The 24,972-nt window shown below is 58.1% G+C and overlaps 1 protein-coding gene and 1 long non-coding RNA gene across 7 annotated transcripts in view; both read left to right on the top strand.

The window, feature by feature from the left end:
- Positions 1-3,350: 3,350 nt before the first annotated feature.
- Positions 3,351-24,972, top strand: part of PLEKHG5 (pleckstrin homology and RhoGEF domain containing G5) — a 39,646-nt gene continuing 18,024 nt past the window's right edge. For 2 of the 6 annotated variants that reach the window (XM_055582432.1, XM_055582431.1), the window contains exons 1-2: positions 3,351-3,587; positions 12,476-12,552. In XM_055582432.1, the coding sequence (XP_055438407.1) occupies positions 3,455-3,587; positions 12,476-12,552 (210 nt within the window). In that variant the 5' untranslated portion in view covers positions 3,351-3,454. Of the gene's footprint in view, positions 3,588-11,384; positions 11,550-12,475; positions 12,553-18,458; positions 18,794-23,221; positions 23,368-24,972 lie in introns of those variants that run through there. The other 4 variants (XM_055582434.1, XM_055582433.1, XM_055582435.1 and 1 more) reach the window with 3 other exon arrangements.
- LOC129653109 (uncharacterized) lies at positions 15,342-16,307 on the top strand. Its single transcript, XR_008714959.1, has 2 exons — positions 15,342-15,582; positions 16,139-16,307. It is a non-coding gene; the product is annotated as an uncharacterized LOC129653109 (long non-coding RNA).

A 24,972-nucleotide genomic window follows, 5' to 3' on the forward strand; every position in this document is an offset into this window, starting at 1 on the left:
GCCCCTGGCCTCAACCATGACCTCTGACACAGACTAATAGTACAGGCCTCATGGGGCTGACATGAGGATTAAAGGAGATAATGTGTGAACTGTGCTCAGCATGGCATCAGGCCCATGGTAACTCTCATCACTCTGCCCATCTGGGGACAGAACAGAGTACAAGACAGACATGGGCTTCCCTGGGGGTCTAATGGTAAAGAATTTGCATGCCAATGCAGGAGACACAGGTTCGATCCCTGGTCCAGGCAGATCCCACAATTCGTGGAGCAAATAATCCCTTGCATAAGAACTATAGAGCTGGTGCTCTGGAGCCTGGGAGCTGCACTAACTGAGCCCACGAGCTGCAACTATGGAATCTCGTGCACCCTGCAGCCTGAACTCGGAAATAAGAGAAGCAACCACTGTGAGAAGCGTTTGCACTGCAACTGGAGAGTAGCCCCTGCTCGCCACAGCTACAGAAAAGCCTGAATAGCAACCAAGACCCAACACAGCCAATACACGCATATATATATTCACATATATGCATGTATATATACAGCCAATACACACACATACATATATAAACAAGCCAAAAAAGAATCCACCTTGCAATGTAGTGGACATGGGTTTGATCCCTGGTCCAGGAAGATTCCACATGCTTTGTGCGGGGTGACTAAGCCTGTGAACCACAGTTACTGAACCTGCACTCTAGAACCTAGGAGCCACAACTACTGAAGCCCGTGTGCCCTTAGAGCCTGTGCTCCATAACAAGAGAAGCCACCACAATGAGAAGCCCAAGTATCACAACAAGGAATAACCCCCGCTCGCCACAACTAGAGAATGAAGCAACGAAGACCCAGCGCAGCCAAAAAGAAAAGGAAAGGAAAAAAAAAACAAAAACAGACAGATATGCACACCTCAGCTCTCTCAGAGGTGGTAAAGAGCCCCTTTCCCACGTTTGTAAGCAGGGTTACTAGCTGGCTAGCTTCCTGGTTCCCCCAGACGCAGTAAAAGACCCAGGTGTGTCTGCTTGCCTTTGACACCTGCCTCATGGTGGTGGTGGGGGCTGGTGGGCCCCCCTGGGACACTGTAGGGGCCCATTTATCAGCCTGGGTGGGTCTTCCCAGAGCCCCTGGGAGCCTCCTGCTCTCCTGCACAAGGAGGATGGAGGCCAAGCCAGGGATGGGGGCCTCCAGCCTGGACAAGAGGAGTGTGGGTGATGCTTGTGGGAACTGGGGGAGGACATCAGGCAGCAGGACTGTACGAGCCAAGGCAGGGAGGTGGGAAGTAGGAGGCACATTTGAGGACAGAGAGAACCTCTGGGAGGAGGCTGTAGGTGCCCTAGGGAGTGGGAGGGGCGCAACCAGGCCTCATCTCTGCAGCCCCGGGGCCTGAGCACCAGCAGCCCCCAAGCTAGGCCTCCACAGGTGGGTGCATGTATGGGGGGCTCCTTGGATTCACCCCAAAGCTGAGGATCAGAAGACATTTCCCCCAGCCCCCTGGGTGTGATGTCCTTGGAGCTCACTGTTTGGAAAACACAGCCAAGTGTAGTAGCACCTCTGGGCCTAGACGCAGGGGGGTCTAGACTGGGTGACAGCTCAGGGACCACTCTGCACTCTGCAACCCTGGCCTCTGCCGGGTGGGTCCTGAGATCAGCCGCAGCTGCCAGGAAAGAATCATCTGACTCCCCCGAGCTCGGTCTGGCACCCCCATGCTGGCCACTTGCCTGTAAACACGAGCCAGGGTGCCCCCCACCTCGTGCGGGCCCAGGCTTCGTGGGAGCCAGTGATTACAGACCAAAGGGCCCGGCTGCATTTGTCTGGCCCTGGCCCTGGGCCGGACGAGGAGGCGGGTGGGCAGGCAGGCAGGCAGGCAGGCATATGGTTTGAATTACTTGAGCTGCCTCTTGGCACCTTATCCCTCAGCTGGGGGTATGCAGGCTTCCTGGACGGCTACCCCACCACCCTCCCACCCGCCACAGCCCTGAGGTGACTCCCCACCACCCAGAAAGTAGAGCCTTTTGCTGTCAACTCCCCCTGCCTAGGCCTTGTGCCTCTCTGTTGCCAGGTATCTGGTTGGGCAGGGGGCAGACATCTCTGCCCCACTCAGGCTAGCTTCTTTGGCACCCTGGAAAGTTGGGGAGCCACGGTAGGGTCACACAGAGCGGGCTCAGCAACGTGGCGGAGGCTGGCTGAGCAGCTGAGCATGGCGCTCTTTCCCCATCCAGCCTGGATCCCCATGGTGCCACTCCTTTGCTCTCTGACCACTGAGCTTCTCCCCCAGGTGGCTGTCTGGGCCCCCAAGTTGGCTTTTATAAAAATATTGACTTGGCTGCACCAGGTCTTAGCTGCAGCATGTGAACTTTTAGTTGCCGCCTGTGGGATATAGTTCCCTGACCAGGAATGAACCTGGGCTCCTGCATTGGGAGCGGGGAGTCTTAGCCACTGGGCCACCAGGGAAGTCCCCCTCGAGTTGACTTTGAAGCCAGATAGGCCTAGGTTCAAATTCAAGTTCCGCTCCTTGTTAGCTGAGTCCCAGTTTCCTCATCTGTGCTCTGCCCCGCCCAGCTCCTCCACCCCAGCCCTTCCATCCTCCCTGCCCCCCACCCCTTGTGCCCACTGGACAGAGGGCTGTGAAGCCCCGTGGTGATGCCTGAAGCACCCATTCAGCCTGCCCAGGCTCCATGCATGGCGCTACCATCAGTGTAGGTGACACGGTCTGAAGAGGCAGGCAGGGGCAGGTGGGCAGGCTGGAGAAGCTTGGCCAGCCCAGCGAGGGAAGGGCTCTTGGTGAGAGCCGGAAGGGCTGATTCTGGGCCTCGGCCTGGCCCACAGCTCGTGCCTTCTGACCCTTGAAGGCCTCCCCCAGTCTTTGCTCAGGGAAGCTGGGAAACGCCTTGTGCTTCCTGGGGAGGGGGCCCAGTCAGGCTGCTGAAAACAACTCTGGGCTCATTCCATAGCACCCCATGGGTGCTTCCACTCCTCATTAAGAAATCCTGTGGGGTCCAGCTGGGGCTGGGGGCTGGGGTCAGAGGTCAGGGGTGGGGGGCTGGAATTGCTCCTGGGGCAGCACATTTTTCTCTTCTGAAAACTTATCTTAGCAAAGAGATCACGGAACAATTGGACTCTTTTCCGGGCCTCTGCAGTCCACAGACGGCCAGCCCATCCCCTTGGTGGGGGCTCCGAGGGGGCCGGGAAGTTGAAATTTGTAAAATGTCTGTAGGAGGGGAAGAAAGGCGCTTTGTGTGGGGCTGGGGCCCTGGCCATTGGTCAGCTCTGAGGCCCCCGGCCACTCCCAGCATGCTCCCCTCCCCGGGGAGGGCCGCACTCGCCGGCCCTGAGGCCAGCCCTAGGGTCTCTGCAGGCGCTCTGCAGTCCCTACACCCACTGTGTCCAGGCCTTGGGGACCTGGGGCCCTGGGGTTACCCAGCCTCTGAGGGCACAGGCCTGGCAGGGAGGCCTGCCCAGACCTCAGGATGTTTCTCTACTGGAAGAAGCGGGGTGCTTACGAGCTGGAGGCCCTGCCTAGGGCCCTGGCCGAGCTGGAGCTGGGGGCTGTGGAGCGCTTCTCCTGGAGCTCCACCCTGGACATCATCGAGGACCTTGGGGGTAGGTGCAGGCCCACTTTTCCAGGAGGGTGCTCATGAGGCTTGGACACCTTGTCTACCTGGCCGCCTCCTTCTGGCCAGAGCCTACGGCACACTCACCATATATATGCTGCTGCCAGTCACTTACTGAGCAACAGTATGGGGACCAGGCCCCTCCTGAGAGCCATTGCTGATGGAGGAGAGGTGCCTGAGCTGGAGGATCCAGGGGGGCTTCAGGGCAGAGAGAGTAGGCCAGGGCGGGTAACGTGGGCCCCACAGCTAGGCTGGAAGCAGGGCGGCTGGGGCTAGGGGCAGCAGTGGCTGGTGCTGAGCTTCAGGCTAGACTTTGCCTCCACAATCCAGGCCGGGTGGTGGGACGAGTCTTTCTGGCACATTCATGTTCAAGACCCCAGGACATGTGCCATTTCTCCTATTTTCCTCATTGTGGGTGAGGAAACAGAAGCACAGAGAGATTAAGCCCCTCAAGAGGCAGCAAGTGGTACCTTCCTGGCAGTCCGGTGGTTAAGACTCCACACTTCCACTGCAGGGGCGTGGGTTCGATCCCTGGTCAGGGAACTAAGATTTCACATGAAAAAAAGATAAAGGCAGCATAGGTGGTGGGAGATGCTGAGCCCAACAGCCTGTTTGGTGCCAAATTGATGGGGAGAATGATACCTGTGGCATCGTGGGGTTGCTGAGGGGACTACCTGGGCTGACACATGGAGCCCTTCAAATGCTACCCACTGCAAAGCAAGGGCATGGGCCTGAACAGCTGTTCTCATGGTCATTTAATTGCAGCCTGGCAGAGCGTTCAGCCTCAGGCTGGCACCTCCGATTCTGTCGGGACAATTCAGTGCCCAGGACAAAGGGAGTCCAGGTCTGGCCTGCAGAAGCCAGCAGGGCATGGCGTCTCAGGCCTTGGCCCTTTTCTCTGTTGGCTTCGTCTCAGGCCCCAGGCTCTGCCCCCCCTCTCCAGGTTTCAGATCCAGAGGAGCGGGAATCTTTCCTAGGAGCAACTCCCCAGCCTGGCGTGGTCCTTCTCTGACCCATCCCTGCAGCCAGAGGGCTCAGAATGTGATGGGTGGGCCTGGGATCTGCCACAGACAGAGATCATGCAGGGTGTGGGTTCAGCAGGCAGGGTGGTGCTGCTCCCAGAGGGGAGACTGGATGCCTAGTGGGCGTAAATGACAGGTGTCCTGTCTGTGAGGAGCCCTGTTCTGCCAGTTGTCCTATTGGCCAAAGTGGATAGGGGGATGTGGCTGCTGGGAGGGGTGGGGTGGACAGAGTGCCCACCATAGGCACCTGTGCAGGAGGCTAGGAAGGAAGCAGGGGGAGGTGGGAGAACTGCAGGGGAAGGCTTGGGCCAGCTGGGCACCATTCCCTGTCTCTTCCAGCCCAGCTGGGCACCGTTCTGGAACCAGAGTGTGGGTTGAGGGCAGTGGCACAGGGTGCAGTCTGAGTCCTGTCCCCTTGTCCTGCTTCAACTGGCAGGTTCCTATCCACAGAGGCAGGCAAGGTGGCCAAGGTCTGGCTAGAGACCATGCAGCCAGTCCCAGACACCAGCCAGGGAGGCCCAGCAGGGGCCAGATCCCCTGCTTCTTACTGGGTCTCTGGGTCCAGTCACTGCGGAGTGCCAACCAAGCTTTGCTGCTGTTGGGCCCTCACCCCTCCCCAGGGCTCTGGAGCAACTTCTGTGAACCTCCTCCCCTTTCCCCAGCCCCTCCAGCCAGGGCCATCTCCGGGTCCCACAACTAGCATTTAGAGGGGACATGTCCCATGCCAAGGCTTCCCTTGGCTCCCGGCATCTCCATGCCCCCTCTTTGAGGCAGGGACAATTCCTGCAGTCTCCTTTGCTCTGAAAGGGTAGTCAGCGCTCAGCAGCGTGCTGAGTGGTGGTGTCCAGATCCACAATACCACAACTCCCATCCTCTGCCTTGGAGCCGCAGGACCAGGCCCTGTTCACTGTCAACCCGCTGCCTTGTGGCCCAGCACATGGTGGGTGGGTCACAGCGTGTGAGCAGACCTCACGGGTGAGCTGAGGCAGGCGAGTGGGAGAGCCGGGCACACAGCTGTCTGTGTGGGCTCTGTCCTCTGCATCCAGCCAGTGCCTGGCCTGGGCCCATCAGGGGTGGGCGGTGGACCTCAGCTCTGGCTCAGCCCCGCGATGGGGGTGGGGGTGGGGAGCTTATGTGCGGAGCGTGACTGTCCTGAACTGGAATCTCACACCAGTTTCTGCAGTCCTGCTCCTGAGTTCCTCCCTCGGCCACTCTCAGTTCCTCCAAGGACCTTGGGGAGGAAGTCTGTGGTGGTGGACAAATGTGCAGGTGCCCACAGCAGCCTCGGCCATAGGAAGTGGCTGGCCAGCCCCAGGCTGGTGTGCAGGAACTGTGTGGACACTTTCTGTGGCCCCAGAAAGGAATTCTGGTGTGTCCTCTCATGTCTTCTTACTGAGTCCAGGCATGCAGGTGGGCAGGGCAGAGAATGGGGGTCTCTATTTTCAGGAGGCGATGCCATTGTTTGTTCTGGGCTATAGTCAGGAACAGCATCAGAGGCCATGGTCCAGGTTCCTTCCTCCAGCTGTTCCCCACTTGACTGCCCTACCCCATGATGCTACATGGGGCTTTAGAAGGGGGACATTTCTTTCCCAGGCCGCTATGATGCTCTGACCAGTATCTTCGGTTGGGAGAGGCGGGTGGTTCCTGAGATCAGCACGCATTTGCTCAGGACACACCCCTCTGGCTCTTGGGCAGCTTTGGGTCAAATCTTGCCCTTCTGCAAGCTGCCCTGATGATGGGGTTCAGTTCTAGCCGAGCCTGCAGCAGCTGCCCAACCACAGACAGGCTCCCAGGAGGGTTGGGTTTGCGTGGGAGGGGGCATTCAAGGCCACAGCTGCTTCCTGGGAGGGGCAGCCTTTGCATGGCCAGGCTCGGGATTGGGAGCTGGTGGGTAAGAAAGCTCTGTCTCCTTGAGACAGAAGAGTTCATGGTGTCAAGGGAGACTTACAGGTAAGGGGCTCCCCTGGGGAATGACAAGGGTGGTTTCTTGTACACTTGTCTCAGCCCAGAGAAAGGGAAAGGGAAAGCCCAGGGAAAGGGAGCACTCATGTGACAATGAAGAGATCATTTCACATGTGCTAAGCACATATGTGTGCCAGGAACCATGGGGGCCCCATAGGGGTTGTGTGGCCTAATAGTTAGGAGTGCAAACTTGGAGTCTTATGGTTCTAGACTCAAGTCCCAGGCTCATCTCTCACAAGCTGCATGACCTTGGGCAAGTTGCCCAACCCTCTGAGCTTCAGTTTCCTCACCATAAAATGGGCATGACCATCAAACCTCCCTCTCTCAACTGTTTAGAAAAGTGCTACCCCTAGAACTTTCCTTATTTACTTTTTTTTTTGGCCACACGTGCACTCGCTTCAGTGTGCTAGCTTCTCTAGTTGCAGAGCACTGGGCCAGTAGTTACGGTGCACGGGCTTAGCTGCCCCGTGGCATGTGAGATCTTCCTGGACCAGGGATTGAACCCATTTCCTGAATTGGCAGGCAGATTCTTAACCACCGAACCACCGGGGAAGTTGCTTTCATTTACATTTTTTTTTTCTAGTCATATTTAAAAAAAATAAAACAGGGAATTCCCTGGCGGTCCAGCGGTTAGGACTCCACGCTTTCACTGCAGAGGGCTGGGGTTCCCACAAGCAGTGCAGCCCAGCTAAAAACAAATAAAATAAAACATATAAATAAAAAGGCAAAACAAAAACAAGCAAGTGAAATGAATTCTAATAATACATTTTATTTAACCTAATAAATTCCAAAAACATTACCATTTCAACATATAATCAGTATAAAAAAATCATCGATGAGATTTTACATTCCTTTTTTTTGCACTAAGGCTTCAGTTTCTGCGGTGTATTTCACATGCACAGCACATCTGTGTGGACGAGCCCCTTTGTACATGCTTAGTAGCTGCAATGGCCAGTGGCTGATTTTTAGAGTTAGACCATGCTGCAGAGGGTTTGACTCTGAAATAAGACCGTGTGGGATAAGCACACAGTGCCCTGTGGGTGCCCGGAAGGTTAGAACTATTGCTATCGGCAGGTGTTTCTGGAGTGGTCCAGTGGGGAAGACAGGTCCAAAGTCAATTCAAAGGCCCATCCCAGGACAATGGGATTGAAGAGGGAGTGATTCATTTGGAATTTGGATGTTCTGAGATCCAGAGGCCTTTCGATGTTCTCTGTATTCGACTTGGGCCTTTGAGAGTGGGCAGGGTGTCAGTAGACAGCAGACCGTGATGAGAAGGATATGGCAGGGGCAGAGGAACATAACCAGGAAGGGCTGGGCCAGGGTCAGAAGCTCATTTCCGTCCCAGGAACCCCAGTGAGTAACAGAGGGAGGGGGTTGAGGTGAGGCGATAGGGAGTGGTGGGGACTGTGGAGGGTGGAAGGGTGTGTGCCCATCTCAGGCAGACACGACCGGGGCACTGGAGCCGTCAGGAATATGGGTCCGGAGCTGCCAGGCTCCTCTGGTTTGTCCATGGAAGCCAGAAATCTGGATTTTTATGTGAAATCTGACTTTTTAAAGTTGGCAACCAAGTCAAATTCTTTTGAAGCACTGTGCTCGGCCAAACAAAACATGTCTGCCGGCCGGCTTCTGCCCAGGCGCCTTGTCGGCCAGTTGTGGTGGAGACCGTGTTGGAGGAGAAGGGAGAACGGCATCGTGTGACTAAGATAGAGGGTGGGGGATGCTGGCGTGTGGGTTGATCTGCCTGGCGGAGGGGCCCTGACTTTCCCGAGGAGGCTGGGGAGCCACAGAGCCCATGGAGGCCAGAAGGCAGCTGGGCTGTTTCAGACTGAGAAAGACAGATTCTGGCACCTTGGGATGGGTGGCAAGTTCTAAGTTCCAGGTCTGCCTGGAGATGGCTAAGGGCCCGCAGCCGGACACCTGCACAGGCTGACTCAAGTCAGAGTGGTATTCCCAGGTGGGGACCCTGAGGGGAGTGAGAGCAGGAGGTGGAGGCAGCCCCCGGGAGCTGCCCCACCGTCACAGAGCCACTTTCTCCCTGCCTCTCAGCTCCAGGGCTGTCTCCACTGACTATCTGCTCCTATGGGTCCCCTTGGTCTTACTCCCCATTGACTATGGGGCTCTCTGCCCACTCAGACTCTCCATGATCTCAGAGCTCCAGGCCCACTAGCAGTTGCCCATCTCAATTCAAATTCTCAAGAGAACAGATTGAATTGAACAGGGTGGACCAGGTGGCTTCTCTGTCCCAGTCAACTATGCCCAGGATATGTGCCACGTGGGACAACATCTCCCCCTTACTGGGCTCTCTTTCTGCAGGGTTGTAACTGAGGCAACGCGCTTGAGGGGGAGCCCATGGCAGTCCTGGAGGTGAGGGACAGCCTGTCCCAGTGCCCGATTCCTCCCCAGCTCCCAGGGCCCCCTATCTGGGCCCTGAAAGCTATCAGGGTCCTCAGCGGTTTTCCTGTGGTTGGAGTTTCTGGGGAGAGAAGCATGCATGGACCCTAGGAGGTTGTAGCTTTAGTGCAAAGTGCAGGGAAATTAGATTCCAGAGGGTTGGGACCAAGCAGTTCACGGAGGGGTGGGGGGATCTAGAAAGCAGATTGAGTACTTTGAGGGGGGCTTAAAACAGATGGGGGGTATTGTAGGCCAGAGAAGTCAGCCAGGTAGAACCCCAGTGTCTGGAAGGACCGGGACAAAGAACTCTAGAACCACAAGCACCACACGGCAGTTGAGAGCAATCTGGCCCTGTAGTGCCTGGAGCCGTCATGGCAGGACCCAGAGAGCTGGCAAGGCAGCTCCAGGTCCCTGTGGGGGAGGAAGTAGCCCAGAGCCTGCAGAGCTTAGGGCCAGAATCCAGAAGTCTTGGGACAAAGGATGTTAGAACCCAACCCCAGCCCTGAGCTGTGACAACCCAGGGACTCAGATACACAAGCAGATCTCATCTGGCTGAGTTCCCCAGACTGAGGAGGGTGCATGGGAAACTCCCCCAGAGCTGGCTGAGGTCTCCAGGTGTCTGGAAGCCCAGGTGACAAAGGGGATGCTGCTGGGTGGTAGAGAAGGGCCATGCTTTCCACCCCACCCTCAAGCCAGCTGCGTCCTGGCAGGCAGGGCTGGAGCAGGGCCATCAGGGTCCTCCTAGGGCTGTCTCCCACCTCAGCTACCTTTGCCCCTAAGCTAGAGTCAGGACAGGTGTCCTTGACCCTTCAGACAGCTGAGGAAGCAGAGATTCCGAGTGGGATATCAGAACTGTGTGATTCTGTGAACCGAGTGAGGCGGGGCTGGCCTGAGAGTTCTGAGAGTTAGCGGAGTCCCTTCTCAGAACCCCAGGCTCACACTCACCAAGAGCAGACTGGGGGATACTGTGCTGTCGCTTCCCTCTCACCCTGGAAGCTTCAGGACACTGATGGAGACCCTTGTGCAGCTGTTCTTGCACACAACCTCTTCCTCTCGACAGCCCCCTATGCTGCTTTCCAAAGGGCCTTGCTGCCCACTGGGCTCCACATGAGCTCCCTAAGGCTTGTCAGGGTCACCAATGAGTCCCCAGGGCCCAGCTCAGGGCTAGACACAAGGTAGGCCCTCCAAGGACTTACTGTGTGTTTGCTGAGTGAATCCAGAGAACCCAGGAGACCTGGGATCTGTCACTGTTTCCTCCACCAAGAGTCTGCAAGGGAAGGGACTGGGTCCTGGTCACCTGTGAGTCCCCAAGGGCCAGTCCATGAAAGGGGGCAGGTACCCTACTCTGGTTGGGGAAGGGACCAGGGTAGCCTTTGGGAGAGAGACCCGGGCCCCAGGGGAAACTTCCATACCTGAGGCTCATCTACCCAGGGCCCCCCAGCACCCACCTCCAGGTGTGATGGGATCTGGGCAGGCTTAGGAGCACACTGAGTCCCTTGGGAGAGTCTTTGCCACCTCCCCAGGGCTCCATTTCTGTAGTTAAAAGTGTTTTGTAACCATTAAGATGCTGTCCAAGTATCTCATGATGCTATTTACATAAACTACAAGATCAGGCAAAACTGATCAGGCAAAACTAATCAAAAGAGAGTTGAGGACCATCCCCTCAGAGGGGAGAAGCTGACAGCCCCCATGAGGGAGACCTCCACATCGGGGCTGGTGATGCTCTACTTCTTAACCTGGGTGCTAGTTATTTTGAACGAATACGTTTTTGTGAAAATTTTACTGAGCTGTGTACTCATGAGAGCTGCACGTTTCTATTCCTATTTATTTTACACTTTCATAAAGTTTTAAAAATGCTAAACAGCACCAAGATCATAGTAATAAAACAACATTAGTCTCCAGGTCCCCTCCACTTATGGAACCCTTACCCCCATCCCTGATAGCATCTCTAAATGAGAAGAGAGGCCTCTGCTGGGGGTGGGTGGCAAAGGAAACCGGGAGCTGTCCTGACCTGCGTGCCTATCTACAAGAAGGCATCATTTTCACTGACATGGTACCTTTCGGACGAGGAGAAATAGCAGAGCTGTCTAAAATGCCTTCATTCCCACTTGTCAGGAGATTGAGAAAATGTCTCCCGATCACATCAAAAACAGAGGTGTTTTCTTTTGAGGTGGCTGGGAGGCTTGAGCAAGTGGGGGGGGGGGCGGGGCGGAGGGATGGCGTTTAGTCACACCCACGACTTTTCAGAGAGAGGGGGAGGGTGCGCCGCGTCCTCCCGGCTGATGCCCCGCGCCGCTGGGTGCAGGCTCTGCCCAGCGGGGCGCCGGGAGGAGGGGCGCGGGGGGCAGGGCGCAGAGTCCCACCCCATAGGCGGGGCCCCACTCTGCTCCTCCCACCGCCCACCTGCCCCGCCCCGCCTCTCACCGCCGAGGGTCCCTCGGGCGCAGCGCTCCGGCCTCTCCCCAGGCACCCGGCCTGCGCCCGACCCTCCGCCTCCATCGCGGTCGCCCCCCGCGCCGACCCGCAGCGCCCCCAGCCCCTCCCGCGTTCCCGGCCGCCCCACGCCTCCTCTATGGGTGAGTGCGGGGCCCCCGGCCCGGCCCGGCCCCGCCATGCAGGCCGACTGGCCTGGCCGCCTCCGCGCCGGCTCGGGGAGGGGCGTTGGCGAGGGGCATCGCGGGCCGGCCGGGGAGTTGGTGGGGGTAGGGGGGAGATCAAGGGCAGGGCAGGACCGGCTCCTTCCCCTCAGCAGGCGGGGGCTCAGCCCTCTCCCTCCTCTGGGGAAAGCCTGCTTGAGATGGGAGGTAGACGCCGGTCTCAGAATCAGGGCTGTGGGGGTCCAAACTCTGTCCCCATGTCGGGGCGCTCTTCTTCACCCCTTCCCCTGGCCCTGCAAGCTGGCCGGGGTGGGCAGCCTCTTTGCCCCCCTTCCCTGTCCCCTCTGCTGCTGCACCCCAGGAAGAGGGGCAGCTTGGAGGGGGCCAGGTTCTGGGTCAAAGATGGATAGCGGGTGAAGGGACCACCCTAGGTTCTTGCGAGGGAGACCATCCATAGAGGCTGCGATGTGCAGGGCAGGAGTAGGAAGGGATCTTGGACCCCTGGAGTCCCCCTCTCCCTCATTGTCTTACAGGAATCCCCCAGGAACCCTGGGGCCTCAAGGTCACTGAGCCACCCCCCCCTTCCCCACCCCACCCCCCACCAGTGGGACAGAGAGAGGGAATAGTTCATTTCCAAAGATGTTTTCTCCCCCTGGAATCTGGATAATTTCCCTAGGGAGCTGCAACAAGAAAAGGGCTCTGCACACAGATTCCTGTGTAGATAAGTTGGCATTTAAAAGAGAAAGGGACACTGCCCTCCTTTGAAGGGTGCATTGAGGAGACCGCCCCACCCCGTCTTCTGGTCGGGAGGCTTCTGGGCCCCAGGGAGCCAGGGTGCTCCTGCCTGGGGCGCACTCTCCCTGGGCCCCGCCCAACTAGTAACCCTCCTCTCCTCTCCTTTGCAGAAGACCGGAGCCTGGAAGAAGAGAAGGGACTGCGTTGTCAGAACCCTGACTGCATGGACAAGGGCCGGGCTGCTAAGGTAGGGAGGCTGGCGGGCCTGGGGACTGCTGGGGCAGAGGGGGCAGGGTGCTAACCACCCCCTCTATCCAGGCCCGGAAATCCATGGGGCCCTGGCAAGGGTGCAGCTGGCCTGGCCACAGTGTGGCCTGAGTTCAGGGGTGGGCAGGGCTGCAGGATGGCTGGTTTAGGAGGCAGAGGGGCTGACCTTGGTTCAGAAAGAGCAGAGTTGGGGGGGACTTCTATGAGGGCAGCAAGAGCAGGGGTGCCTCAAAGCCCTTTCTTGCCCTATGGTCCTTAGAGCCCTGAGGTGACAGGCACTGCTGCTCAATGTCACTGATGAGGAAGCTGAGAATCAGCAAGCAGATACACCCCCCACCCTGCAACCAAGGTTCCGTTCCAGTGCCCCATGGGCACTCTTCCTGGGCCACCAGGCCACTCTTCAGGTCTGGGCATGGGTCAGGGACACTATGGGACCTTGTGACAGTGACTGCAGGCCTGGGGATGAGGAAGGGAAGAGGGGGCCCACTGGTCCTGGAGTGTCAGGACTTGGGAGCTAGGAGTGGACAAAACAAGAGGGATACAGATAAAAATGATGGGGGCCTTCTGCCTGGTCTGTGCTGGGCCCTGTGCCTCGTGTGCTGTTTGTGGTAGCTCTGCTGGGAAGGTGTGGGTCATTGCCCTGTTTTCCAGATGAAGATACCAAGATTCAGAGAGGTCCTGTGAGCTGGCCGAGGCCCCACAGCTCAGGAGAGACTGAGCCAGGGCTGGAACCCAGGTTGGGCCCCTCCCCGCATGCATTTGAGGGACAGCAGTGGTAACTGCCGCAACTCACCGTGTCGCCCCGAGCCCTGAGGACTCTCTATCTCCTCCCTCTGGCCTTCTGACACCTGTCCCGTCATCATTCTCATTCACAGTGGAGAGGTAGCGGCTCACCTGAGAACGCATCTCTAGGATGAGGGAGAGCTGAGATTTGAACCCAGAACCCTGATCTGTGTGGTGCCAGAGCCCTGTTCCTAGCCACTGTGCAGCTCAGCTCTGCAGCTGCAGGAGATTAAAGATGCCGCCCTGTTACACCCTTCCACCCGGACACAGCCACTTACATTCTGTACAGGAAGACCATGGCTGGAAGGAACGTGGAGGGCTGTTCTGGGGGTGGGGAGAGGTGGGGGAGGCTTCCAGTTGCCGTGGTCACCAGCAAGGGGGCGGCTGTGATGTCAGATGCAATCTGCTGGCACGGATGGTGCCTGGCATCAGGGCTCTGGTGTTGGCTGGCTGCCTCTCCCCCATATGGGGGCTCCTGGCAACAAATTGGCCCCAGTTACCCTCAGTTACATCCTGCCAGGGGCCTGTGAAGCCTTGGGGCCTCTGCCTGACCCAGAGGGTGGCAAAGGGGGCAGGCCACACTGACCCAGCCTCTTCTGTGGACAGCCGCTCCTCAGGCAGGCCCACAAGCTGCCACAGGAAGGGGCAAGGGTGAGGCCTGTGAGATGAGAGCTGGTGTCAGAGTGCCTGAGGGCTTTCTTCAGCCTCCAGGTCTCAACTCCAGCCCAGCCGTGGGCTGCCTGCAACTCAACATGGCTGACGTTGGCATCAGCAGCAGACCGTCACCCAGCCTGCAGGGGGAGAGCCCTAGTTCTGTCGCTGGTGGCACCCGCTTTGGGACAGGTGATACAGACTTGGGCCACAAGGATGCCTGAGCGATCAGAGGCAGAAGGTCTAGTCAGAGAAGACATCTTGGAGGAGGGGACCTCTGATGGGAGTGAAAACGTGGACATGCATGCATGCTAAGTTGCTTCACTCGTGTCTGACTCTTTGTGACCCCATGGACTGTAGCCCGCCAGGCTCCTGGTCCCCAGGAGTCCATGGGGATTCTCCCGGCAAGAATACTGGAGTGGGTTGCCATTTCCTCCCTCAGAGAATCTTCCTGACCCAGGGATCAAACCCATGTCTGTTATGTCTCCAGCACTGACAGGCGAGTTCTTTATCACTAAGTCCGAAAACGTGGACAGGCAGAGCAGAAGCCAAGGGCAGTCCAGGAAGGGGGAACTGCCACAGGCAGAAGTGCAGAGGCAGAAAACAAGGGGCAAGAGGCAGGTCTTGGCAAGGGTAGGAGCAGGCTGGAGCAGAGGGTCAGAGAAGGTGAATGACACCCAGGCTGGTGAGAGAGAGGAGCAAAGAATATCCTATTGTTGATGATAATAAGAACCACCAGTGACCAAACATGTTTACATGCCAGGCAGGTTGTCAGGCCCTCATGCTTGTTTCACTGAACTTTTGTGAGAACCTTAGAAAAAAAGCATTATCATTCCTATGTGAAACATAAGGAAACTGAGGCTCAGAGAGATGAAAGAACTAGCCCACGTCACACAGCATGACTGGCCAAGCATAGCCTGGAATGAGATGGAGAGCCTCATTCTTACTGTCCTCCCCAGCCATTCTAGGAACCGCTAGCAGGATGTGACTAGTGTTTTGAAGGAGATGACATCATTCATTCATTCACCAAATCAGCCTGAAGCACCTGGCGTGCCAGGCCCTGTTCTAGGCCTGGAGATCTCCAGGGAACAAAGGTCCTGCCCTCCTGGAGCTGACCCCAGCCTCCCAGGGAGGAGGAGAGAAGTGAGGACTTGGGTTTGTCAGACTGGCACCCCCCAGGCTGCCCTAGGGAAGGGCCATCTTTCAACTGGGCTGGACTCTTCTGCTTCCGGGCCCACCCTTGAGGGTTTTTTTTGTGTGTGTTTGTTCTTTGGCTGCACTGGGTCTTCATTGCTTTGTACAGGCTCTCTCTAGTTGCAGACAGCAGAGGGCTACTCTTTGTTGCGGTGCATGGGCTTCTCATCGCAGTGGCTTCTCTCGTTGCAGAGCATGGGCTCTAGGGCTCACGGGCTTCAGTAGCTGTGGCACACCGGCTCAGTAGTTATTTGCACAGGCTTAGTTGCTCCTCCGCATGTGGACTCGTCCCAGAGCAGGGATTGAACTCGTGTCCCCTACATTGGCAGGCGGATTCTTAGCCAATGCGCCACCAGGAAGTCCGAGGATTTTTGTTTGTTTGGTTGGTTTGGTTACATCTTTGTTTTTATTTATTTTTGGGTGTGGCACGCAGGATCTTAGTTCCCCAACCAGGGATTAAACTGGTTCACCCTGCATCGGCAGCATGGAGCCTTAACCACTGGACTGCCACGGACGTCTCCACCCTTGAGGTTTTATTTGAGCCTCTCCTGGGTGCTGGGGCTCTTGAAATGCATCAGCCACTCCACGCCTCCCTCCTGTTCCTGGAGTTCACTCTGGGGGAATGGAGATAACCAGGATGGGCTTCCTGGAGGTGGCTGCTGGTGTCCAGAGAAACGAGGGCTTATTAAGATGGAAGAAAGCTGAGTGGGGATGGGGACGGATATTGGGAATGGAAAAAGTGAACAGGGCTCAGGGGATGGGGAAAGGTAGGCAAAACTGAACAGGGAGCATCCTGAGGTCCAGGTGAGGTGTCTGAACTACCTGTCTTGGGGACCACAGAGGGAGGTGGTGTCCCTACACTTCCCCAAGAGGAAGCTGTATAGAGTAGGGGGCCTTCCTGGTGGTCCAGTGGCTAAGATTCTGCGCTCCCAATGCAGGGATCCCGAGTTTCATCCTTGGTCAGGGAACTGGATCCCACATGCCGTAACTAAGAGTTTGCTTGCCACAGCTAAAGACCCCACGTGCTGCAGTGAAGATTGAAGATCCTGTGTGTCGCAACCAAGACCTGTCACAGCCAAATAAATAAATGAATATATTTGTAAAAGATGTATGGAGTAACCCACACCTGGGAACTTCAGGGTGGCAGCCTACCCCTTTCCAACTGCAGGACCCTGGGAAAGTCAGTCTACCTCTGAGCCTCAGTTCCCTCATCTGGAAGCTGAGGCTTCTAGAGTTGTGACAAGAATTAAAAGGGCTTACCTGTGGAGTGCTTAGCAGAGAGCGTGGGTTGCTGTGGTGTTCAAGAGGATGCTAGCTGTGATCATGTATGTATCGTGTGCGCAGGGGGAGAGAAACCCCTAGGCTCCAGCATGCCCTCCTTTCTTTCCCTGAGATCTGAGACCACCTTAGGTTCCATCCTAGACCTGACCAACCCCACCCAGCCAGATGGATGTTTACTGCACAGCTATCCTGCCCCCAGGGCAGGTGTCCTGTTGGGGACCCAGAGGAAGTGTTTGCTCCCTCCCTCCCAAAGGGCCAGGTGATGACCTGGTGGGTGTCCCCACCCTCCTGCAAGTTAACCACAGGGCAGAGTCCCTTGATCTGGGCATTCTGATGGAAGTCTGTACAGGGCACCTCAGGTCACAAGGGGACACAGAGAAGGGCTGACATTGGCCTAGGGAATCACATTTGAGGGGATGGAAGACTTGGGGTGTTTGTCCTGGAGATGGAACCCTCAGGGCATCATCCTTAAAGGTATCAGTTCTAGCAGCCACTGTGTTCTTAGCACCTACTGCATGCCAGGCCCTGCCTCAGTGCTTCTCCATGGGGACCTCGTCTAGTCCTTACCCCCACCCTGTGCAGCAAGGACATGCCATCTCCATCAGAGACAGGACACTGAGAAAAAGAGAGGGGAAAATAATTTGCCTGGGTCTGTCTCAACCAGGTCTGTCTGTCCTCAGAGCCTACCATTTCTAACGAACTGTCAGGAGGAAAGGAGCACCCGGTGAGTTTTTCTGCAGGGCTCCCAAGGGCCCTGGCAGGGAGGTGGACTTTGGTTCAGTATAGGTAAGAGTCTCCAACAGCTGAAGCTGTTCTCTGATACATAGGTAGTGAGCACCCCATTGCTAGAGGCAATTTAAGCAGAGAGTGAAGACTGGATTTGATGACCTCAGACTTCCCTTCCAGCTTAACATTGGGCTGTGAGGTGGCAGGGATGAGTCGGTAGGGGTGGTGTCTATGTCTAGGGGAAGGCTTGTCAGATGAAGACCAGTGGACACAGGGCAGAGGAAGGGGTGGGTCTGAGGTTCTTGTGGAGAAAGAGTGGGCAGGATGTGGTGAATAATGGAAGAAGGAGTCACTTATTCTCCTGGGCAATGAATGCTTTGGGGGTGAGAGGTAAAGGCCAGGCGCCCTTGAGAATGGCCAGATTCTGGGATCTCTGGAGGTAGCTGGTTCTTAGAGATGCTGGTCAGCTGTAGATCCGGGGCAGTCCAGTGTGTGACTGGAGAATGGGGCAGGACCAGGGAAGCAGTGCAAGTGGAACTTCGGGGCTTTGGCTAAGTAATTTGGAGGGGGGGGAAAGTGAAGGTCTGGGGTGCCCCAGAGGCCGGGACCCACCACATGCGACCTGGCCAAGATGAGCTGCCCTGGTGTGGACCAGCCCCAGGGAGGTGAGCGCTGCCAAGGACGGTGACTCCCATTAGGAGGGGGCTCCTGTAGTCTGGAGGGGGCCTGATGGAGGTGATCTAGAGTTGGGAAAATGCAAGTAGGTCTGAACCAGGAGGCTGGGAGTGCGGGGTGGCAGCCCCATCATGCCAGACTCCCTAGGGAAGTGGGTAGGTGTGCTTGAGGTCGGGTATCCCGACACTACCCCTACCTCAAGTCCTGAACGCTGAGTTATTCTGAACTCACTCTGCCAGGAACCACCGAAGGGCGGGATGGGCCCCTCTTTCAGGACCTACTAGGCGTGGGCCAGGAAAAAAGAGGGAGGCACGGAGCTAGGCGGGCCCGTTTCTCAGGCGCCGCGGAGGGCGCAGTTCAGAATCCAGCGGAAGCCAGCCTGGCTTGGGGCGATTCCCGGGGCGGGCAGGGCCTGCGGGTTCCTCCTTCTGGACCCCGGGGGGCAGCGTCCTGCCGCTGGCCCTGGCCGGGGGGCGGGAGGGCGAGCTCTTTTCTTTAAGCCCAGGTCAAAGATTGCAGGTTTTGAACTTTCTGCAGGTCTGTAAGGGCAGCCCCCTTGGGGACAGTGACAACGGCCTCCTTACCTCTGTCTGCAGCCCGGACCCTAGGTTACCCCCAAACGCCGGCCGGCCCTCCAGCCACCCCCTGGGCCGCGGGGTGGGGCGCCTGGAGCTTCCCGGGAGCGCAGCCCCTCCCCGGCCCAACCGGGCGCGCCGATGGTACGTCCCGGCCCGCCCAGGTGGTAGCGCCCGCGCGGCCTACCGTAATTCCCCTACGACCCGCGCCCCCGCCGGCGCAGAGCGGACCGAGCCCGCCCCGCGGTTCCTGTGGCCCTCGCCTTACAGGCCCCTCGGAGCTTTGGCAGTCTTGACCCGAGCCCTAGCCACTGGGGAGGAGACCCATGTCCCTAGGTGAGTCTCACGGGGAAGTTCAGAGGAGGGGTGGGGCCGGGAGCCAAGACTCCCCCTGAATTAATAGACAGAAGCCTAGGGCGTGGGGGGGGGGGGAGCAGGGGGGATATTGGGGGTAGGGGAGGGCGAGGGTCCCACACAGCTCTGGGCCTGCAGGTGGCCGTCGATGGGCGCCACTGGCTCGGCTTCCACTTGAGGGTGGAATGGGCTCCAGCGCCCGCCCCCACAATGACTCTAGGGTGGGGTCGGCTGGGATAAATAGCCGTGAGGAGTCTGTAGGGCCTCAGCCCTGGTGTGAGGGCTGCTGGTGGGGCGAAGGGTTCCAAAGGGGATTTTGCGGGGCTTGGTTACGTGGTTTTCGGCGACCTCGCCGCATCTGGGCGTCCATGACGGTCCGAGCGGAAAGTCCTCTCGATGCCGGCAGGGGGCGCGAGAGTCTGCACCTAGGGCCGCCTGGGTCTGGCCTGGGGAGAGAGCGAGCCAGAGGACCCATGGATCTCCTGGAGACCCAGAGGCCAGGAGAGACCCTGGGCCGCTCTAATGAAAGACTGAGGAAGGGGAGGCCCCGCGGCCTTGGACCCTACCGATTCCTCCAGTTCCTTCCCCAGGCTTGGAGGGCTCTGGGAGGATTTGTTTCACTATTCTTCTGCTCCTTTGCCAGAGCCCAGACACACATTTGAACCCAGCAGCCATCCCTAGGTAGAGAATTCTAGAAAACTGGCCAGTGCCCTCTTTGCACAGTAGGGAAGGGCAGGAGGTAGGTAGGTGGGCCCAGGTGTGCAGCCCAGGCCTGTGCCTTCTCCCCAATTCCCTCCCAAAGAGCCTTTTGTGTGGCTCTGAAACAAGAGGTGCCTGGAGAAGTTGCAGGCTTCCAGGCTGGGGTCTGGGGCTCCAGGATACATTTCTGCAGGACCTGGGCAGGGGGCAAAGTTCATGGACCACACAGCCTCTCCTTTTCCGCCTAGTACCCACTGGTCCCAGCTGGTTGGCTCCCTGGGGAGGAAGAGGGCGCACTGGCTTCTGGACTTGGTGGCGTGGAGCTGGCCTGCGGAGAGGTTCTCTACACCCTTACCATCTGCCCAGCACAGGGCAGGTCCTTAGAGCAGGCTCTGCCTCCAGGGGGACCCCAGAACCTGAGAACAAGCGGTGAGGCCCAGGCCTAGGGGAAGGGAGGAGCCAGATGGGGCGTTTAGAGAGGAGAGCAGCCTGGCAGAGCCGGCTCCTCCCTGGCTAACGTGCCCATGCATGCAGCCTCCACCCCTAGATTTCTGAGGTGCCAGATGGAGCCTCGGGGCTGGGAGCCTCTTAGGGGAGCTTAGCTTGGGTAGGGAGCCCCGGGCAGGGGTGTCCCCCTGGCCAGAGAGCCCCAACTCCTGGTTCCAGGCCAGTCTCCTGTGGACAGAACACAGAGCTGGCCCCAGACCTGTGACCTCCCCTCTCCCACTGCAGACTAGGCTGGGGCCCCAACCCACTTTGGGGAAGGGGAAGCCCACAGGCCTCTGCTTTTCTGGGGCTGGGGAGGTGGTGCAGGGCGGGAGTGGCAGGGGGCTCCTGCCTTGGAGACTCCATTATTCATCAGCCGTGGCATCTGGTTTCTGGGTATCAGTTTCAACAAGCCAGTCCTGACTCATGAGCCTGGAGCTGGGGCTGGGCTAGGGAGGGGCCCCCTCCTCAGGGAGTCAGGGGCTGGGACCTTTTGGGCCTGCTCATGGGCTATTTCAGCTCCCTATGTAGCGAGGAGGTGGGAACCTCGAAGCCTGCCGAGGCCTCCTCCCTTCCCTGTGCAGGGCTCCTTTCCTCCCCTGCTCCACAGGTTCCTTGACCCTGCACTCTTGGCCCTGGGACAGCAGGGCCCTGGCCCTCCAAGGAGCAGCCCCAGCCCTGGATGGAGAACCCAAGCAGGAGTGTGACTCAAGGTGGCCAGAACCTGGTCACTCCAGTGACCTCTGCTGACCTGTCCTGGCCCAGTCCTGATGGTCTCTACTCGATGCAACCTGGCTACCCCAGACTGGTGGGCTTGGGGATCTGCCCTGTCCTCAAGGGGGTGGACCTCAAGTCCCTGCTGCCCAAACCACCACTTGGCTGGTCTTCATGTCACCACGGCTTCTCTGTGCTTGAGGCTCACAGGGGGTGGTCCAGTGGGCATCCGCTGTTAGAACAAGTTTTTTTTTACCTTTCCAAACCTCAGTGTCTTTGTCTGTTGAATTGAGATAGTAACAGTATCTTCTTCTTATGGTCTCTGAGAAGAGTGAACAGGATTTGGCATAGGCCTGGCACTTAGGTGTGCTCAGAGGTTGGCCTGGGGGGCAGCAGCAGGGGCAGGGGGCTTGGACAACACCACCAGGTTTTGAGGTAGAAGCTGACCTGCCTGGGGCCAGCAAGCCAAGGTCATGGATGCTGGAAGGGATGGAGAGAAGCCGTGGACAGGCAATAGAGAAAGCTTTGTTAACCGTTGGCCACAGGAAGGGGCATCCTAGCCAAGACCTTCCTGTCCCTAATGGCCTTCTCTGGCATGAAGCCCCTCCTCCTGTCTTCATTTGTCCATTCATCATCTTAGTCTACACTGAGTACCTGTGGTGGCCAGGACTGTTCTAAGTGCCAAAGATGAAGCATGGGCCAGACAGCCAAGACTGCTAGCCTCTGGAGAGAATAGTCTAGCAGGGAAAAGTGATAATCAAGAAGTGAACAAAGGAAATAATTTCAGGTCATAATATAAATAGATGCTTTGGAGGAAATGATTCAACTTAAGGGGACTGAGAGTTCCGGGGTAAGGGGGTGTTTATTTGGAGAGAAGAGTAACGGCCTCCTTGGAGAGGTAGGATTTAAATTGGGGCTCAGTGCCAGCTGTTGGGAAGATCAAGGGCACATGGTGTTCCAGAACACAGAGGAGCAGGTTCTGAGCTCAGTGAGTTGTAGGGATGAAGGAAGCCAGCATGGCGGCCCACCATGTGGAACCGGCCAGGGGGGCAAGGTAGGATCCAGGCCACAATTGGGGTTTTATTTTAAGCAAGATGGGAAGTCACAGGAGGGTTGGGTGGGGGGCGGGGGAGTGACATGGTCAGGTTTCAGTTTTAAAGGATTTGCCTATGGTGTGGAAAGAGGGCCACTCAGGATGTGGGAGGGGACACAGCCGTGGAAACCTCCTGGCCGGGATAGATGGATAAATTGCTGCTCCTCGCAAAACCTGCAGAGACCGTCTTCCCCCCACAGAACCAGACTGAGGGGGAGCTGTCTAGGGGATGGGGCTGATGACAGCGTGTCCCCCTCCCCCATGAGTACTGAGGAGTGCCCCAGGGAGGCCATTCCAGAACCCCAGAGTCAGAAGCCTGGGTGTCAGTCCTGCCTGTGGACTTCTTCGTCACTTTACCCCCCACTCGATGAGCGAGGATAACAGTGCCCGCCTCCACCTCGCGGGAGTGAGTGTGAAAGCGCTTTGACGACCTACAGTGCGGCTCCTGGCACCACACCCCATTCCTGGTCTGCGTCTCGGGCTCTGATGAGCGCCCTCTGGCGGTAGGGCACCGGAAGCTCCCACGTGGCCTTGAGCCGGGGAGGGGTGCGGGGCGGTGGGTGCCAGCCTGGAGCAGCAGAGGCTTCGTGGAAAGCTGAGTTGGGCTGCGGGGTTGTCCCGACGCCTCCTCTCACTCTACTCTTGGGCGCACCCCAGAGACCACCTTCTCCGCCCCGCGCACCTGCCTTCTGCCCGCTGCCTCCACCTGTGGTCACCAGCCCCAATCTGCTTCTCTGCCTGGCCTGGGCAGTGGGAGCGGGGGTCCCCCGGGCTCAGGCTCTGAGGCGGGGGTCTCTTGGATTGCGGGGCGATACTAAGATGACCCTCAAGAAGGCCTCTGAGCGCCGGCTGTGTGGCTGGGATTGGGAAGGGAGTCAGATATCCTCGGGTCTGGACGGGAAGTGGGGTCCGAGGACCCCTAGGGAGATGTGATGTGTCCTTGGTCCGGTCCCCCCTCTTCTGCCACCAGCATTAAGGAAGCTCCCTCACGGGAGGGAGAAGAAGTCCTGCGGGCTCAGGCTCTGGGGCGGGGGTCCCCAGGACTGGAGGGAGGGGGATAAGATGCCCTTTGGCCAGGGGGAGCTCCTATGCCCAGTCGTTCGCTTTGTCGGGGGGTGGGGGGTGGCGGTCACAGCAAATTGAGGCGCCCGCGGGACTGGGCGGGGCCGGGGTTCCGCAGTCAAGGTGAGGGGGGTTGTCACCGGCGGGCCCCCCTGCCCCCGGCATCCAAGGAGGTCCCCGGAGGGGGGGAACCCTCTGAGCCTGGGACCTTTGTGTGTAGGGGGGAGGTGGGGTCAGGGCGGGGCTGCCGGCGGGAGGGTGTTCCCCGCCCCCCCGGGGTCCCCGGCGCGCTCGGCGGGCGGGCGCGGCCGCACAATGGCAGGAAGCGGGGCTCCGCGCTTTGTCCGGCGGGCGGCGCAGACCGCCGCTTCCTCCGGCCGCCATGGGGACGGGACCCGGCGTCTCCGGGCGCCGCGCGGCCTCCAAGCCGAGCCCCGGGCTGCCCTCCCGAGACTCCGAGCCCGGCTGGGCAGGGGGTCGTGGCCGCAACGGGGAAGGCCAGGTACGGGCGCGGGGGGCCGGGCGGGGAGGCCGGGGCGGGTGCTCTGTCGCTCCTCCGCGCGCGTCTCTAAGCGGATCCGGTACTCGGCGGCCCAGCCCCCTGCCCCGGGGTGCACACCGCGGGGGTGCAGGGGGGAGGAGGGGCTTGGGAAGCGATGAAGGGCTGGGGGCTTGAGATGTATCCCCCACCCTGGCACCAAGGGGACCAAGCAGCGGAGGGGACAGCCAGACCCTGGCCTTTTGTGTCTGGGCTGACTCCGGACACACCTGTGGGTCCCAGGGCCTGCACTGGCCACCCTCCCCTTTCCTTCCTTTGCCCAGGCCCTGCCCACACCCCTCCTACTCCTGCTTCTGAGGCCACCCCGGTGGGACTGGGAAGACTGATTTCTCCATGCCCTATCCCTGGGGGAGTCAGCCTTGGTCGTGCTCCCCAAGAAACCCAGGCCCCTCTATTATTTGTAAAGTTACCGCCCATTCTCTGCCTTTGGACATGCAGTAACGCCTCCACTCTCGTCTCTTTGGCTTCAGTCCTGAGAACTTTTGGCCTCGGACCCTGCTGTCTCTCCCTGGCTGGCAGGGTTGCTGCTGCCCTTAGGGAGGGGTTGTGGGGGGGCGTGAGGGGGCAGCAAGGAGGTGGGGAGTAGACCCTGGGTCTGAGGGAAGAGGCTCAGGAGTTTGGTTTTGGGAAAGGGCTTTAAAAGTGATGGGGAGACCCCCAATCCTGGAGGGAGTTGTGGAGACCCTGGAGTTTGGAGATGGAGGTGTGAGAACAGTGTGGGCTGTGCCTACCTTAGCCTCAGCCTCCCTCCCTGGGGGTTCTCAGAACTTCATCCTCAACCCGCTGAATACTCACCTGCTTCAGATCCTAGCCTGACTCTCACATCATCCTGGTGTCCCTGAGCCTGGGGCCTGCTGGGAGGATGGAAGGAGGTCAGCCACCAGCTGGACTCTTGTTAAAATTAGCATTAGTGACAACCCTGTATGCGAGACAGCAAAAGAGACACAGATGTATAGAACAGTCTTTTGGACTCTGTGGGAGAGGGAGGGGGGGATGATTTGGGAGAATGGCATTAAAACATGTATATAAGAAACATATAAGAAACAGATTGCCAGTCCAGGTTCGATGCAGGATACAGGAAGCTTGGGGCTGGTGCACTGGGATGACCCAGAGGGTGGTATGGGGAGGGAGGTGGGAGGGGGGTTCAGGATGGGGAACACGTGTACACCTGTGGCGGATGCATGTTGATGTGTGGCAAAACCAATACAATATTGTAAAGTAAAATAATAATAATAAATAAAAAGAAAGAACTAAACCATAAAAAAAAAAATTAGCATTAGTATCAGTAGTAAGTTCCTCCTCCAGGGGATCCTCCCAACCCAGGAATTGAACTCTTGTCTCCTGCATTGGCAGGTGGATTCTTTACCACTGTGCCACCTGGGAAGCCCACCTATTGGTTAGTACATTCAGTTAGTATTTACTTAGTGGCGATCTGTATGCTATGCAGTGGTATTATAGATGTTATAAGTAGGAAATGGCAACTCACTCCAGTATTCTTGCCTGCAGAATTCCATGGATGGAGAAGCCTGGTGGGAGCACATTTACTGG

This window comes from Bubalus kerabau, chromosome 5 (genome assembly GCF_029407905.1).
Source record: "Bubalus kerabau isolate K-KA32 ecotype Philippines breed swamp buffalo chromosome 5, PCC_UOA_SB_1v2, whole genome shotgun sequence".
Classification (NCBI taxonomy): domain Eukaryota; kingdom Metazoa; phylum Chordata; class Mammalia; order Artiodactyla; family Bovidae; genus Bubalus; species Bubalus kerabau.